Below are 15,579 nucleotides of genomic sequence, written 5' to 3'. Positions count from 1 at the left end.
CTGCACTGAACATCCCTGAAATTTGGGGCCTTAGCTCCAAAATGTGTGATGCAGGGAGACCCTCTGCTAGGACCAGTGTCATCCAGATTGGAAATGCAGTGTACATTTTTAATGCTGAGAGTAATTTACCACTAGGACAATTTACTGAGGGTTGTGGTGGATTCTCCATCACTGGCAATTTTTAAATCAAGATTGGATGTTTTTTCTAAAAGATCTGCTCTAGGATATTGCGGGGGCAGGTCTCTGGCCTGTGTTACACAGGTGGTCAGACCAGATGATTACAATGGCCCCTGCTGGCCTTGGAATCTATAAATGAAACTGGCAGAAAATGGGAAAATTTATTTCTAGATAATTATATCATCTCACAAACATTGTACTGAGTGAGCATTAGCACGGACAGCAGCGGTTCTCAAACGGCTCTCCAGGGATCCCATTCACAGGGCCACCAGAAATCCCAGGAGTAACTATCAAGGAGAAGGTGGGGCTTGTGAAGAAGAGTGGGAAAGGAGGTGCTCCATGATTGTCCATCTTATGAAAAATGAATTCCATCACTCAATTGAGGGCAACTGCACATGTATTTCCCCCTAGTGGTTCAGCAAGGGAACCCACTCTCAGGTTTCTGGCTCCTTTGGCTGTCAGCTCTCTTGGGCGGAGACACACATCTCACTCCCTCCTGATTAGGGTATGTCCAGGCTGAACTACTCTGTGAATTCAACCAACAAAGACAGGCTTCCTCTACAGACCTACTCGCCTTCTCTTGTGGGGTCTGATAACAGTGTAATGACACAGATATAAGTTACTCCCACCGCACTTCCTATGCATGTCTATTTTATTCTTAACATAAAAGTACCACAGAATCCAAACATGGGAAGTGGGGGTTCTCTTTTCTGATATTCCCCCACCCCACTCTAGGAAATGCTAAGAGATGGGCTTCCCAAGGACTATCACAGAGTCTGGTCTGTTTCTACGGTTGTCACTCAGTGTTAATTTCCATCACATCTGTCCTGATGCATCAGCTCTAAACATGGCTTAAACCTGACACCACGTGGTCCAGTGTGTCAGGAAAGATCTCCTTGGAAGCATCTGAAGGTCTCCCTGTGTGTAAAGGGAAATGTTGCCCGAGGATATTTCCAATAAAGTGCCTGATAATGGATGACCCTCAAAACGTTCATTGGACCAGGATAGTTTTGAAAAATACCTGAAAAAATCTGGGTGCTCAGCCAAGCATTATTCAAACTCTTTGCCTCTCCTGGGTCTGCATAATTGGGCTGGGAATTTCATAAGAGATGTCTTTCTGAGATAACCCTTTTCCATCTCAGCTGAACATTCAGAAATGCACAAATATTTTTATTAAAGGCATTTTTAAAATCAAATGTATGAAATCTTTTAAAAAATCTTTAAAGCTAGATATTCAGCCTGTGCAAATTGACATAATTACAATGAGGATGGCCATGGAAAATCTATGGTCTAAGATTTGGCGAAAGATTGAGGCAAAGGTTTGCTTCAGTTCTTATTTATCCAAATCAGTTCTATCTTAGATATTTAGATGACCCTCATCCCCACAGTTCCTGAGCACCTCACAATCTTTAACGTACTTTTTCTCCCAACACCCATTATATTATATTCCTGTTTTAGACAGACAGACAGACTGACTTGCCCAACTAAAGTATTTCTCTTGAGCAGTCTAATCTCAATGTCCGTTGGGCAGGGACTCGAACGCCTTTACTCTAAAGGAGAATGACATAATCGGTGTGACATAAAACAATGTTAATGATAATTAAATGGCGCCCTGGCTTTGATTTTGATGTGTGTGCACTGGAAGATGAGATCTTTTCACACGTGACCCTGTAGGCAGTTGTAGCAAGAGCATCAGTGTGGGGCGGAGCAGGGCTGGGCTGGGGATCTGGGTAGCTGTCATGTTATGACCAGATTTTTATGTTAACATACCACATTTTTCTGCACAATTACTTTTCTGCAGAGATGAGGCTAATGAGGAGATTTCCTGCAATGGGCTTTAGTGAGGTCCCCTCCAGCACTCATGGGCGAGGTGGTGATGCATAGTACCCATTCCTCACCCCTTTTGGGGGGAACAAATGAGATGTAACCGCTAATCTGCATGGCACGGGTTCCAACAGAAGTGGTGCTGTCACTTGGAATCAGCTCTGCCCTGACCTGCTCCTATGCATAATTGGCAGGTGTGCTAACTAATCACATGGCTCTGGCATGCCGGAGCCCACATCCATGAATAGCCATGGGATTGTAAAACTGGTTTCAGAAAAGCTTGATTCTGCTGGCTTTCCCTTTTCTGGCTGAAGGTGGGTCAATGGACTCAAGATCCTCCCTTTAACCCAGCAGGAGGGGAGTCCTGGAAGGAGGGGCTACATGAGTAACTGGAGCAGCCCGAGGAATGAGAGTGTAAGGTCCAGCTGGTATAAACCAGCATAACTCCTCTGTAGCCAGTGGAGCTCCAGGCTCCCCAAGTAGCTCAGTAGGAATAAAAGCCCTCTCTCAGCTCTCCGCCTTGCTCTGAAACGATCTGTGGCTCGCTTTGTTTTTTATTCCCGTGTGATTTTGCACTCCTGGGTTCATGCACCAAGGTACCATGAAAAAGCCCATTCTCACGGCATTTCTCACCCAACCAGGAAGAGGAAGGACATGAAGGTTCACTAGAAAGTCTGTTCTCGTGAGATCTGTAATCAGCTGCGGAGGCCTAGGAGGTTAGCCAGCTAGGATGTAATTCTGGCCTTGTCGACATTAATGGCAAAACTCTCATTCACCTCAATAAGGTCTATCTATCTAAAATGCTTATATGGCCCTTGTCACCAGAGTATCTGAACGCCTCTATCTCTAATGTATTTATCTCTACAACATCCCTGTGCAGTTGGGCAGTACTGTTTTCCCCACTGTACAGATGGGAAACTGAGGCACAGAGCGATCAAGGGCTTGTGTACACAGGGAAATTTACCAGCATAATTATACTGCCATAGTTATACTGGTATAACTGGCATAATGCCCTCTGTGAATATTCCTATTCCAGAATAGTATTATAATTGTACTGGTAAATTTCCCCTAGACAAGAAGCTAGCGGCTTGCCCTGGGGCACACAGAATGGCTCTGGTGGAGCAAGAATGGAACCACAGTCTAACTGCCCAGGCCACAACTCTAACCATTGAACCATCCTTCCTCACTCAGGTCAAGCTTTCACTCCTGATGTGCTGTGATTGCTGCTTATTACTCTAGTTGTAATGGTCTCCCTCTTCCCTTGTGCTTCCCCCATCTGCTTGCTTGGCCCATCCACCTGTGGTCCTAGGTTGTAAACTCTCTGGAGCGGGTCCATGTGTACCCAGCAGCTAGCACAGCGGGGCCCCAACTCCTGAGAGAGTTTGGGAAAGGTTCTGATCAGCTTCTGATCTTTTGGATGCTTGGCCAAACTCTGACCTTCCTGAGGTTCACCCATCAATATCTTCCAGTTCTGCTAGGCAGCGCTTGCCTCTGTCTCATGGGAAGCTGCCGTTGCCCCGTGAACACCGACACTTTGGGATCCCGTATTCAACTTCTTCCTGTCCCGTAAGTCCTGGAACCTGGAAGCCCCAGTGACTATTGCAGCAAACCCCTGGCAATCTCACAGATCCTCCAGAGGGTCCTTCTCATGCTGTCTGTCTGTGGAGTTTATTCCTCCAGCACGCAGCCTGCTGTTAGCATTATAATTACTTTAAAAGAAAGCAGCAGCAATTTCTAACTCCTTGAAATCACTTGGCACCTGGCTGGTGCGGAGAGCTGTGCTTGGAATTAGGTTTTGGTTCACAACTGGCAGCGTAACCTCCCGCTGGCAGTGGCTGCACTAAGCCGCTGAGACAGAGCATCATTAATCACCCTGCAACTGGAGGAGTGGCCTAAAGATAGAGGGCTAAGCTCCAGTTCAGCCTTACCCTCAGTCTGGCTCTAAGACCACCTCGTCAAGGGCTAGATTGTCCCTCCCCTTGCAGAGGAAAGTAGGGCGAGAGCAGGGACTCTTCGGTGTGCTCCCTTGTGCTAGCTGAAAATCAGTGTAGCCAGCTGAGCACCGGCATCCTCCAGCCTAAGGAATCACAGGGGGTACTAGAGAGAGGAGGTGGTCAGGGGTGTGGGCCTGCCCTCACATGCAGCAGGCTGCATCCATGCCCCAGCCTCTCACTTACCATGACAGCAGCAGCTGGGAGAAGTGCAGTGGCAGAAGACTCATCCCCAGAAGGACAGGAGCATCCTGTCTCTCGTAGTTTGTCCCATCAGTGCCCCCATTCCCGCTGGCTGGTTTAGGATCAGCCCCGATTGGCTCTGAAGGGCAGTAGGGATAATCCTAACCAACCAACCATGCTCTTGGCGAGTGTATAACTGCCGTTGTGAGGCCTGCATAGTCCCTGCTACAGCAGTATCCAGTTCTAACATGCCTAGTCATGCCCTGAGCAGGAAACAGGCTATGCTGTAAGGCACAATTGCCCTTGACACCAGTGTCAAAGAGTCACAGCAATCAAGGCCAGCAGGGATGACCGGATCATGTGCTTTGACCTCCTGTATATCACAGGCCACCACCACCACCTGCCCCCGCACACTACACCCCACAACTGAAATGAGACCAAAGTGGTACAGCTGGTCAGTGGTGGAAGGTTGCTCTATCCTTCTGCTCAGTCAAAGCGAGAGAAGAGGCGAGTGTAACAGGGTCTATCAGGCCTTCTCCGCCCCCAGGCTGGAGCCATCAGTGCCCTCACACATCCCACCCAAGGAAAATCCACTCAGACCAGGTGACCAGCAACACAATGTTCCAGAGGAGTAAATACTGACCAGTCCAGAACCAGCAGGCCAGATAAGAAGGCAGTGGCAGGGCTGGGTGAGAGGATTTTCTCCTCAGTTAACCCAGAACCCAGGTCCAGGCTAGGGCCTTGCCCTAAGCACTGCAGCTAAGGTCTTGTATTTTGAAGGATAGTTTCTTCCCTCTTTGTTTAAAGGTGCAGACAGACGAATCCTGAATTGCTGTTTCCGTCCATAGACTGATGCCAAGCATCCCCTGCGCCAAGCCGGTGACCAGAGTTTGCCAACTAAGGTGGGGAACAGCTGCAATACCACATGTGGCCCTGAAGGAGGCACTACCGAGCAGCCCTGCCTGCCACAGGGAGGATAACAACAGGCTTGAAATGTCCAGGATTGTACGGCACCTACCTACTTGTGCGGTGTTGTATAAATACCAGCTGGCTCTGTCTTTTCCCTACACCAGGAGACACCTGTGAAGCTGGCTAGCTGTTCATGCCTACTTTAAAAGGGAATAAATGCTTCTGAAGGTGGGGGTGGAGGACAAATCTCCTTTGAAAGGAGAGTCACTGGAGCAGAACTCTGCTCTGGCGGCTCCGCAGAGCTGGGGAAGTGCATGCGGACTCAGTCGCTTTGCTGAAGTGGAAGGATGCTACTCCTGAGCTATTTTTGCATCCCCAAGTATTTCCAGACACGCGCTCTGGGCTGGAGAAGAAAGGGAGTCCTTTGAAACTATAGCAACAGGGTTCTCACCAAAAACAATGGAAAGGGACAAGGAGAACAATGTGCAGGCTCTCACGGGGTCAGATCTCAGCTGGACTGAGCTGTATGGCTCATTGCCTCGTTCCAGCTGGAAGGGGCTCAGCTCGGTGCTCTGACGGCAGCTATTTTTGTAGATAGAGCATGAAGAGTCATCAGACATTTGTGCTCTCAGTGTGGAGAAGTAGGAAAGGGCAGCACGTTCCTTTCGCCCCGTGCTCAGACGCCCAACAGTCTGCAACCGCCATTTGCTTAGAGTGTGCAGCAGAGAGTAACCGTACGTACGTGTGAGCACAAATACAGCCCCCCGAGCTTTGCAGGTAAGGGCCTCATCCCCAAATTGCACCTGTACAAGGCTGCAATGCTGGCTGAAAGGACATTGTGACTGGCTAAGGGCCTGATCCAAAGCCCAGTGAAGTCTATGGGAATCTTTGCACTGACTTCAATGGGCTTTGGATCAAGCTCTCTATTAACATTCCTGACTCATGGCCAGATAGTGCCCAGCTGCCTGTATGGCTGTGCAAGGGTGGAGAAGCAGGTGCATGAATTCTCCGTCTTGCGCTCCTGCCCAGTGCCCTAGCCCAGTGGTTCCAGCCCTGCTTGGGGCACAGGGGCTGCTCCCTCCTAGCTCTGCCTGCAGCACAAGGCTCCCCCTGAGGAGGAGAGAAGGGAGAGCTGGCTCAGCACACATGGGGAAGGGATGTGGCACCTCCTGGAGGGGTGGAGCAATGGCCACGCTGCCCCTGCACAAACCTGCGGCTGGTCTAGCTGCACCTCCCTTTACAGGGCTTGCATGAGACACAGCCACCGTCACTGCACCCACTGGCTGCCTGCTTCTCTCCGTAACTGCTCCAATCAGCCGCGGGATACTCACTAATCTCCCAGACGGCCTGGCTGGGTAACTCCCTGCCCCAATCACTCAGCGCCCTGCAGCTGGATTTCTGTTTTGCACATTTCCCCTTTCCTGCCTATTTGAGCTGGTCTTTGCATAATTAATTCCCCATCTAATTACTTGATTAACTCACCTCATAATTAATTTGTTCCTTAGTCGGTCATGCCCCGTATTAGCGAAGCTCTGCCTGTCTGCCTGCCTGATTCTGCATAACTGATTTTCAGCCTGCTTGATTGACAGGAAGCCACCGCTTCATGGTTTCTCTACCTAAGTGATTGGTGCTGAGTCATAGGGGCGATGAAACAATCTGAGCAATGTCCACAATGCCCCTAACTCTCTCATCCTCTGTTGCACTGCCCACTTCTCCTCCCACCCTCTTCCCAGCTTTACTCCTCCCGTGGGTCCTATCTCCCTGTCTCATTCCCCTTCCCTACCACTCCCCATCCCACCTCCACACACTCCTTCACCTTCAGTATCGCCTGACTCAGCCTCGCTGCCCCCTCCAGTCGTTCCCACCTCTCACACGCTTTTCCTCTGCCCCACTGGTGCCTGCCTTGACATCCTCACCTGCATCCCCGCCTCCCTCCATCCCTTCTGCCCCCTCTGGAACGCTCGTTCCAACTCAGATGAGATCAGGGTCACCCATGAGCTTTTCATCTCCTGCTCCTTGGTACTTGCCGAAGCCCTGCAGCCAGGGTCTCCAGCCCTGACCCCTCCTTTGCTCACATCCCAAGTTGCCCTCCAAGAACGGTGGGCTTCTCTCCCAATCATGATATTCTAACCCCTTCCCACTCCTCCTCATCTGAACTCCATTGGACTCTCCTTCCCCACCCCCAGTTCTTTCCCACCACTTAGCTCTTCCCCTCCCCTCCTCACAATCTCCCTCAGTGACCACACCCTCCATGATGCTGTCCCATCTGACCCCTTAGCCCACCTGCCTCCTCATCTTGTGACCGTCCACATGGATTACCTTCCCCCTGACCTTGTCCTCATTAAACACCACTCCCTCCCTCTCTGATAATGGGAACCAGGCCTGGAGGACAAGAGGGACATTGGGAAAGTCATAGGGCGCTTGAACCTGAGACATCAGTGCAGTGTGTGAAAGGAAAGGCCTAGCCAGGGCCGGCGCTTCCACTAGGCAACCCTAGGTGGTTGCCTAGGGCGGCAGGATTTGGGGGGCGGCATTTTGCCATACTCGGTGGCAATTTGGTGGCGGGGGTGCTTCCGCTCCGCGTCTTTGGGGCGCTTCGGGGGCGGGTCCTTCACTCGCTCCGGGACCTGTCGCGGAAGTGCCCCGAAGATGCGGAGAGGAAGAACCCCCGCCGCCAAATGCTTTGAGGAGGAGCGCTGCCGCCTAAGGTGGCAAAACCCCTGGCGCCGCTCCTGGGCCTAGCACAGTCTTATTACCTGCAAGCCAATTTCTACATGTAGAGCAGCCTAAGGGCTGATCTAACATAGGCCTCTGAGAAATGGCTGGGCCACGCAGAGCCGGTGCAACTTATGTGGCATGTGCTCAGTGCCTGATCCACAGAGGATGCAAGTAATCTTGCCTCAGTTCCCACCTTGTGGACATAGGTCCAGATCCTCAAAGGTATTTAGGCTTCTAACTCCCAAAGGATGTCCCCATGGGAGTTAGGCACCTAAACACCTTTCAGGCTCTGGGCTTTAGTCCTTTAGCACAAGCTGCAGAGACTCCTGCTTTAGCTCTAATGCTCCCTGGTAATGACTAAACTGATGGTTGTTGCAGACACATACTAGGGGAGGAAACCTCGGAGATGAGTTTCCACTGTGTGTGGGTCTGCCAAGAGGAATCCCTCAGAGCATGAAGCTGTGATGAACCTCGTTATAGATTTTAGACACCTCTGGGAGGCCACCGTCTACCTTCCAGAAAGGAGAGGGCTTGGGTTGCTATGAGAATCAGAACCAGCCAAGGGCTGACACAGCAGCGGAGCAGTACGCGAGGATGCTCTGCCTGGACAGTAGAACCTTTGGAGCAGAACTGGGACCCGTAGCTCCAAATCCGAGATGAGGCTGCGCTTTGGGTGCCTGCGCAGCTATGGCCTGAGGAAAGGGTGTGTCCTCAGACTGTCTATAAAGCTCTCCTGAAATACCACCTGCCACTGTCTGGAATCCCACCAGACCTGGAACGTAATGAGGAGTCCACTTCTTCCTCAAACTAACACCCAGCATGTGTATTTATACCCACCCCAGTGTATATTACTACCTACCTTCTCTCTTCATACCCATAGCCAGGCACTTCTGATAGCGGCAGTACTGGCAGCGGTTGCGCTGACGCTTGTCTATTAGACAGTCTTTGTTATCGCGGCATGTGTAGATAAGGTCCTTTCTTATTGTCCTCTTGAAGAACCCTTTACAGCCTTCACAGCTGTACACCCCGTAGTGCTTCCCTGAGAACACGAGGACAAGAAGTCACAGATCAACGTACTGTGTTTTTCCCTTAGTCAGAGGTTCCCTTTAAATAAGACCGATGAGGGAGGAGTTTGGAATGGCTCTACTGATGCCGTTTTGGAGCCTTGCTTTTTAGTCCTGACTTTGGGTGGCAGCAGAAATGCTTTTTGCTGGTCTCGGCCTAGTCCCTGTTTGTGCACATCACAAAATCAGCACAGAAATAGGCAGCATTCAGCATACTTAGCAAGGCCAAGAGAGACCCTGGATTGGAATAGTCGGGCTATTGCAGATTGCAGTGGAGGTGCATTAGTACAAATTGTACAAAGTGTCATACTGGAAAAACAGTGAGTGCTGCAGGCCAAGATTGAGGTGCAGTGACAGGGATGGGTGGTGGGGGAGGGGGAGACAGGACTTGGGGCAGAAATGGTCTGGGATATTCCCGCCAGGATTGAGGTGCATTGGTACATTGGCCCAGACAGGAAGAGCAGCATGTGCTAGAGGGCTCGGTAGAGAGGTGCATTGATAAAACGATAATGCTACTGCTCAGGGGCAAGGTGCATTGACAGAGCTGTGTGCAGGAAATTTGCAAAATAAACCCGGTCATGTTATTGTGGCATCAGTATTTTCTAGCAAGATCCCTCAACAAACCTCGTTAGTGTTGCTTCCTATGCAAATTTCATGTCACGGCCCAGGGAAGGCTCCCTTTGCTTACAGCTGCTCCACTGAAATAGCGAATCGGAATCATGTACCTGATGATCTGTCCCCGCAGATTGCACAGATGTGTTTGGCCAGGGACCCTGGGCTAGTGGAGGGATAATTCACGTTTCCAATCCCTGGGAGGCCTGGCAGGGGCTTAATGTCTTCAGAGCTGCTGGCATTGTTCATGACATTGAGCTAGAAAAAGAGGAATTTACAAGAGACAAGCCTGATTTATGGTTATTTAAGATTCACATTGCAGTAGTGTCCAAAGATCTAAACATTGTGCTAGGGGCTGTCCAGATACATATCGGGACATATTTTTGGTTAGACCTGGTTGGCGTTTTTCCTGAAAAAGTGTTTTTGTTACAAAACAGTCTTTTGTTTAATAACAAGGTTTAAAAAGAAAAAGATCATTGTTGCAATTTTTCATGAAAAGTTTCATGATTTTTGATGAGAGCTGTCTGGAGGGCACCAATTCCATTTAGCGGCAATTTTCAAGGTTTCAAAATGTCATCTGTTCCTCACTGGGAACAAAAACAAAACCTTCTGGACATTTTCAATTCAGGAAAGATTTTTGGGTTAAGGGCTCCAATCCCAGCACAGCACAAACGGGTGGTTGGGACATGGGCCTGGGGGAGACCCAGGTTCCAAGCCGCTGCTCTGCCTGATTTAGAGCCCAGTTCTACATCCTGGATCACTCTAACTCAAACATCTGAATCTGATCTGCCCATACTCCAGCCTCTGGGTTATAGAGTGAGACTCTGGCTACATCTACACTACCACGGTAAGTCGACCTAAGTTACTCCAGCTACGTGTCTACACCGCGCTGGGTCGACGGGAGATGCTCTCCCATCGACTTACCTTCATCTTCTCATTCCCAGTGGAGTACTGGAGTCGACCGGAGAGCGCTCTGCCATCGATTTAGCGGATCTTCTCTAGACCCACTAAATCGACCTTTGGTACATCGATCGCAGCAGCATTGATCCCTCGGTAGTGTAGACATAGCCTCTGTCTTTCCACTCAGAAATGACCACACTCACCAGATTGCCCGGGACCCAAAAAACCTTCCAGAGGAAAACTTAGCAGAAACAAATTCCTCTCCAGGGAATTTTTTTCAGCTTCAATGTAATAGTGTATTTCGACCAAATGAAATTGGGTCAAAAATGTTCCAGCTCTCCTTTTTATTGACATTTTTAAATTTAACAAAATTTCAAACTTTTTCATTCATCGAACAAGGTTTTTGATATATAAATTTTTTAGCCATTTTAATGCTGTTTTCTCATACAAAAAATGGAAATAATATTTGATTAAAAAAGTGTTGTGAATAATTTCTTTAAAAAATTGAAACATGGCTCCAGTTTGAACAATGCTTGAAAAAAAAAAAACACCCTTTGAATTTTTTCATTAAATTAGTTCATTTTTTGACCCACTCAGGCCTGCACCTTGAAGAAATAAAAGCAAAAAGACACATTTACACATGCACGCCCCCTTAAGAAGTTAATGATCTTGTCAATGTTGCCCCACCTGCCAAGTGGTGGGGGATCTGGGGTCTCGCAGGTCAGCTTCCAGTGGAGGAGAAATTGGCAAATGGAATTCAGGCCTGGCCTAATTGTAACTTGCTTTATTTATGTATATACACCAATCCTGGAACAGAGGTGGTCAGAAACAACATGCAGGCAATGGATAACTCCAAAGCATGGGAGTCTTTAGAGCCATGGTTTTGGTTTGGTCCATTATAGAAATGAAGGGCCATTTGCAAAATTTAGCTCCAAATTCAAATACCCCTAGAGTGTTTGGATGAGCAGGTTTGATTCCTGATCGTGCCCAGCTCTGCTTTCCATCTCAGTCATTTTCCCCCCAGTTCCTGTGAGGTTTGTTATTGTAGGGCTGCTTTTAACTCTAGAGCTGCTGAAATTGACTTTTCTTCTTTTACAGAAAATGCTTTGAGCATGTCTGAATCCTCCTCTTGTTATGGCTCAGCTCAGTTTGAAACACCAGTAGAAGGGAAGCTCTATTCCAGCCTGCAGAGCCGTAGCTCTTTCATACTGAGAACGTAGGCGCATGACAGCCAGTTTACATCCTTCAGTGGATGGGGACACTTTGAATCCATGAATTAACACAGGATAAAGCTGTAGCATGTGTTCTGTCACTTGTGATGTCCCTGTGTTCTCTGCCTGTGCTCTAAACCTGAATTGGTGACTATGGCATTGCTTCAGCTTGCAGCAGATGAGTTTGTGGAATGCACCCCCCAGGCTGGCAGGTCGTCTGTGTAAAATGTGTCAAGCATCCATAGCCTCCGTATCCACGAGACCCAAGCACGGGCGAATGGCAGACGTGTATGCTCCAAACATCAACCCCTCCTCTTGCAACATCTGCAGGACTTGTTTAGAGACACAGGTGTCTCTCGCATCCCTCTGGGGCTTTACAAAGGGAGCTTGGTGCAGCCGGCCTGCTCTCTTCTGAGTGCACTGCCTGCTGCGCCTAGAGAGCTTTCCTTTGTGCAGGTCAGAGTGCACATTCCAGGCAGGATTCAATGAGGAAAATGACAAGCTGCCACAGGAGCAGATCAGTGCGTGTGCAAGCTCCAGGCAAGCGTGCAGACATGGGTGATAATCCGACATACCAGAGGCAAGGGAATTCCCCTGTTTCTAACACTACACATAGAACAGCAGCATGGACACTGTTCTATAGCTGGAATTTAAATCCCGACTCCAAGAGCATCTTAGCATTTAGGAAACTGGCTAAGAGTTTGCTGCTTACAGCTTGAAATGCTAACTGCTTAGCAATGAAGCATTTTATCCATCAGCAGGGCCATCTCCAGGCACCAGCTTGGCAAGCAGGTGCTTGGGGTGGCCACTCCGGAGAGGGGCGGCAGGTCCAGCAATTTGGCGGACGGTCCCTCACTCCCACTTGGAGTGAGGGACCTTCCGCCGAATTGCCACCGCAGATCGCGATGGCAATCGCAGCTTTTTTTTTTTTTTTTTGGCTGCTTGGGGTGGCCAAAACCCTGGAGCTGGCCCTGACCATCAGACAATCAGAGCATTAATTGCTCAGTGGCTGGTGGAGTTCCAGTCCACAGTGATGGTGATTTGTGAATAAAATGCCCTTTCCATAAATGTTCCCTTCTTAAACCAAAAACATTTTCAAATCCCAATTTTTTTTTTTACCAGTTTTCAAAAATTGCTTGAAAAATCTATTTTATATTCCATGAAAAATGTCAAAGATGAAAAACATTTTTCGGTTTTGTCAAAACTTTTCTGGTTTTCATTGAAAAAATTGAAAATAATTTCCCCTCGTTTTTGAAAACCAAAAGTTTTCCAGGGTTTTGGGTTTTTCAACAAAAAACAAACAAAAAAAGATTAAAAATGGAATGTTTCTCATGAAAATTTCTGTGTTGTGAAAGTCATTTTTCACTGGAAAAAAATGGGCTTTTCATGCCCATGGTCAATTTTGAACTATCGCTGCACATTGCATTGGCAGATGTGCCCGCCCCCACCATAATGAGGATTGAAGTACAATCCTGTTTGTGACTGTGGAAACGGTCTGTAAACTTTTGAACACCTCATCAACCAATGTTTCAAGCAGTGATAGCCCTGCGATACTTTTGCCATCCAATCCATGTCACCCGAGGCAATTAATTAAATCGCCAACCTAGACTTGACAATCTGACATTGCTGTTTTTAAGGAATGAAGGAGAAGACTGGAAAAAGTTTGGCTGAAATTCTTTGACCACCCCTGTTTCCAAGAAACATTCTGCCTGAGAGAGGACTCGCCCCCATGAATGGACGGTAATAAACCCAAGTGTGCTGAGCCCTAACCTCATTCAAAAAGTGGAAAGAACAAGAGAAATTCCAGCAGCCCCCCCCCTCCCCCCCCGGGTGACTTTCTCCCACCAGGACACTGAACAGAGAGGAATTCTTTATGGTTTTAAATGTTATGTGGGGATTGGTATCCTGATTTTTTCCTCTCTTTGGCTGCACTCATAGATCACAACAGCAGCAAAGGGCGGGGTAGGTTTTAGCCATCAATGTCTTTGGAGCTTGGTTCCTGCGTGTTAAGTGCAATGATGTGTGATATTTGGGACAACTGCTTGAACCCAAATCCATTAGCAGCCTGCCTGCTGAATCCCTGAAGTCCAGCTGTCTCATTCCGTTAGAGGGAACACAAGTGAAGTGCACTCTTCAGAGTTGCTAACTCAACATGACAGGTTAGATCTGCTGCCCTGATCAGAGAAGCTGCTTCTGGATTTATCCTAGGCACTGAAGAAAGGACTCAAACTCCCTTTTTCCCCCCTGTGCAATAAAGTTTGACAGTAGTTCTGCCCCAGTAAAGTAACAGCAGCAACTTTCATCCTGAAATATCCTACTGTACAAATATAATCATTCACCCGTCACTGAAATGCAGCCACATCTGGGGTGCAGGCCAGCACCTGGTTAAGAACGCAAGGCTATACAAGTATTTAGGCCAGGAAGTGCAGAAGACTCTTCTACTTGAAATTACAGAAGAAATTTAGGCAGGCAGGATGAAATTAACCAGGATGCAATTTGACGAAGACACTATGGCTAACACACTTATGGATGGAACAATATTCTCATGGGCTTCCAAATTCAAAGTGTGGGGCAGTAGGAAACAGGTCTGGAGTGTCCCCATTCCTATACACTGGTTTCCACTCACACAAAGTGTCCACCTTAACCCATACCACCGTGTTGCTTTCCCCAAGGTCCCTGATGACTCTGCCCCGCCCCACAACTCCACCTCCACTCCCAGCTGGATGTCTGGCCTTTCATGGCAGTAACTGTCAAAAATGGCTCTCCTGGGTCTTCCAACATGTTTCGCCCTAGGCCATGCATCAGGCAGGCAGCTGTGTGTGCAGATCCAAAGCAGTGTCCAGTCACTTCCCCCTATTCCTTGGCAGTAGCTGGAGTGAGCTGAAGTTCAAGAAGAGATGTGACAGCCTTCCCCTCTACTTGCTGTCCCTCTGATGCATTCTCTGCCTGTACCTCCTCATGCCAACAAACCCCTTAGGTGGGATTCTCCCCCGTACTGTAGAGTAGGTCTGGAAGCATCCCTGGATGCCACTACCCTTCTGAAAGGCACCATGGGACTTCCAAGAACCTCAAGCCATCAGGACCTTCATTCACAGCTCATCCCAAAGGTGCATGGAAACCTTCAGCAGCTTTAAATCAGCATTGCTGCCATAGGAATGGCACCGAGCTGGCTCAGCAGGGTCAAGGATCTGGCCCCAGATGTTTATACTCTAACACTTGGATGCTATTGTTAGGAGTAGAGCTAGTTTTTTTTTTAAAAGGAAAATGCAGAAATGTCACCATTGGGTCCCTTTCCAGGCTTGACAGAACAATTTCATTTTTTCTCATTTTTTTTTATTTTAATATGGACTAAATTCCTAATATTCCCTTTCCCCTCATCTTTTTGCCTCCCCACCCCACTGAATATAATCGAATTAATAATATCCAGGTTCGCTACTTTTCCCCCATTTTTTCATTTGTTCTCTTGCCATTCTCTTGCTGTTCACAAATTGAGGCCATTTTGAAAAAGCGACAGAGGCGCAAAAGGAAAAAAGAACCCCAGATATAATTCACCCCACTGCATTCCACAGGAGAAAAGGGGGAAAGAACATATTTCACATTTTTACATTTTGATTAACAACATTTAAAATAAAACTAAAGTCTGGGGTTTGGAAAATGGTCATTTTTCATGGGGGGATGAGGAGGGGGGGAGAGTTTTGACATAAAAGATTCCAAGTAGCTCATGTTAGAAGCAACTTAAAATTTTGCATTTCTGTAGTAATTTGCATTTGAGGATCTCAAAACACTATAGAACAATCTAATCCAACTTTTCCTTGTTTCTCTGTAGTCATGTTCCCTGTACCACCTCCCCCGGGAACCCTTTCTACCACCTGCTTTCTCTTACACTTACAGACAGTTACCTAATATGCAGCCTAAGCTTCCCTTTTCGTTTCAGGCCATTAGCCTTTGTCCTGTCATCATCTGAGCATAATTCTCTTCTTCCATTTATGT

The 15,579-nt window shown here is 48.1% G+C and overlaps 1 protein-coding gene across 4 annotated transcripts in view; it reads right to left on the bottom strand.

Moving 5' to 3' along the window:
- Nucleotides 1-15,579, bottom strand: part of RXRG (retinoid X receptor gamma) — a 105,168-nt gene that overhangs the window by 11,759 nt on the left and 77,830 nt on the right. For all 4 annotated transcript variants that reach the window (XM_034779537.1, XM_034779538.1, XM_034779539.1 and 1 more), the window contains exons 3-4: nucleotides 9,592-9,736; nucleotides 8,662-8,841 (exon numbers count right to left, since the gene is read on the bottom strand). In XM_034779537.1, coding sequence (XP_034635428.1) covers nucleotides 8,662-8,841; nucleotides 9,592-9,736 — 325 coding nt within the window. The remainder of the gene's footprint in view (nucleotides 1-8,661; nucleotides 8,842-9,591; nucleotides 9,737-15,579) is intronic.

Source organism: Trachemys scripta, chromosome 8 (assembly GCF_013100865.1).
Source record: "Trachemys scripta elegans isolate TJP31775 chromosome 8, CAS_Tse_1.0, whole genome shotgun sequence".
NCBI classification, from domain to species: domain Eukaryota; kingdom Metazoa; phylum Chordata; order Testudines; family Emydidae; genus Trachemys; species Trachemys scripta.
This window is presented reverse-complemented; position numbering and strand designations above follow the sequence as displayed.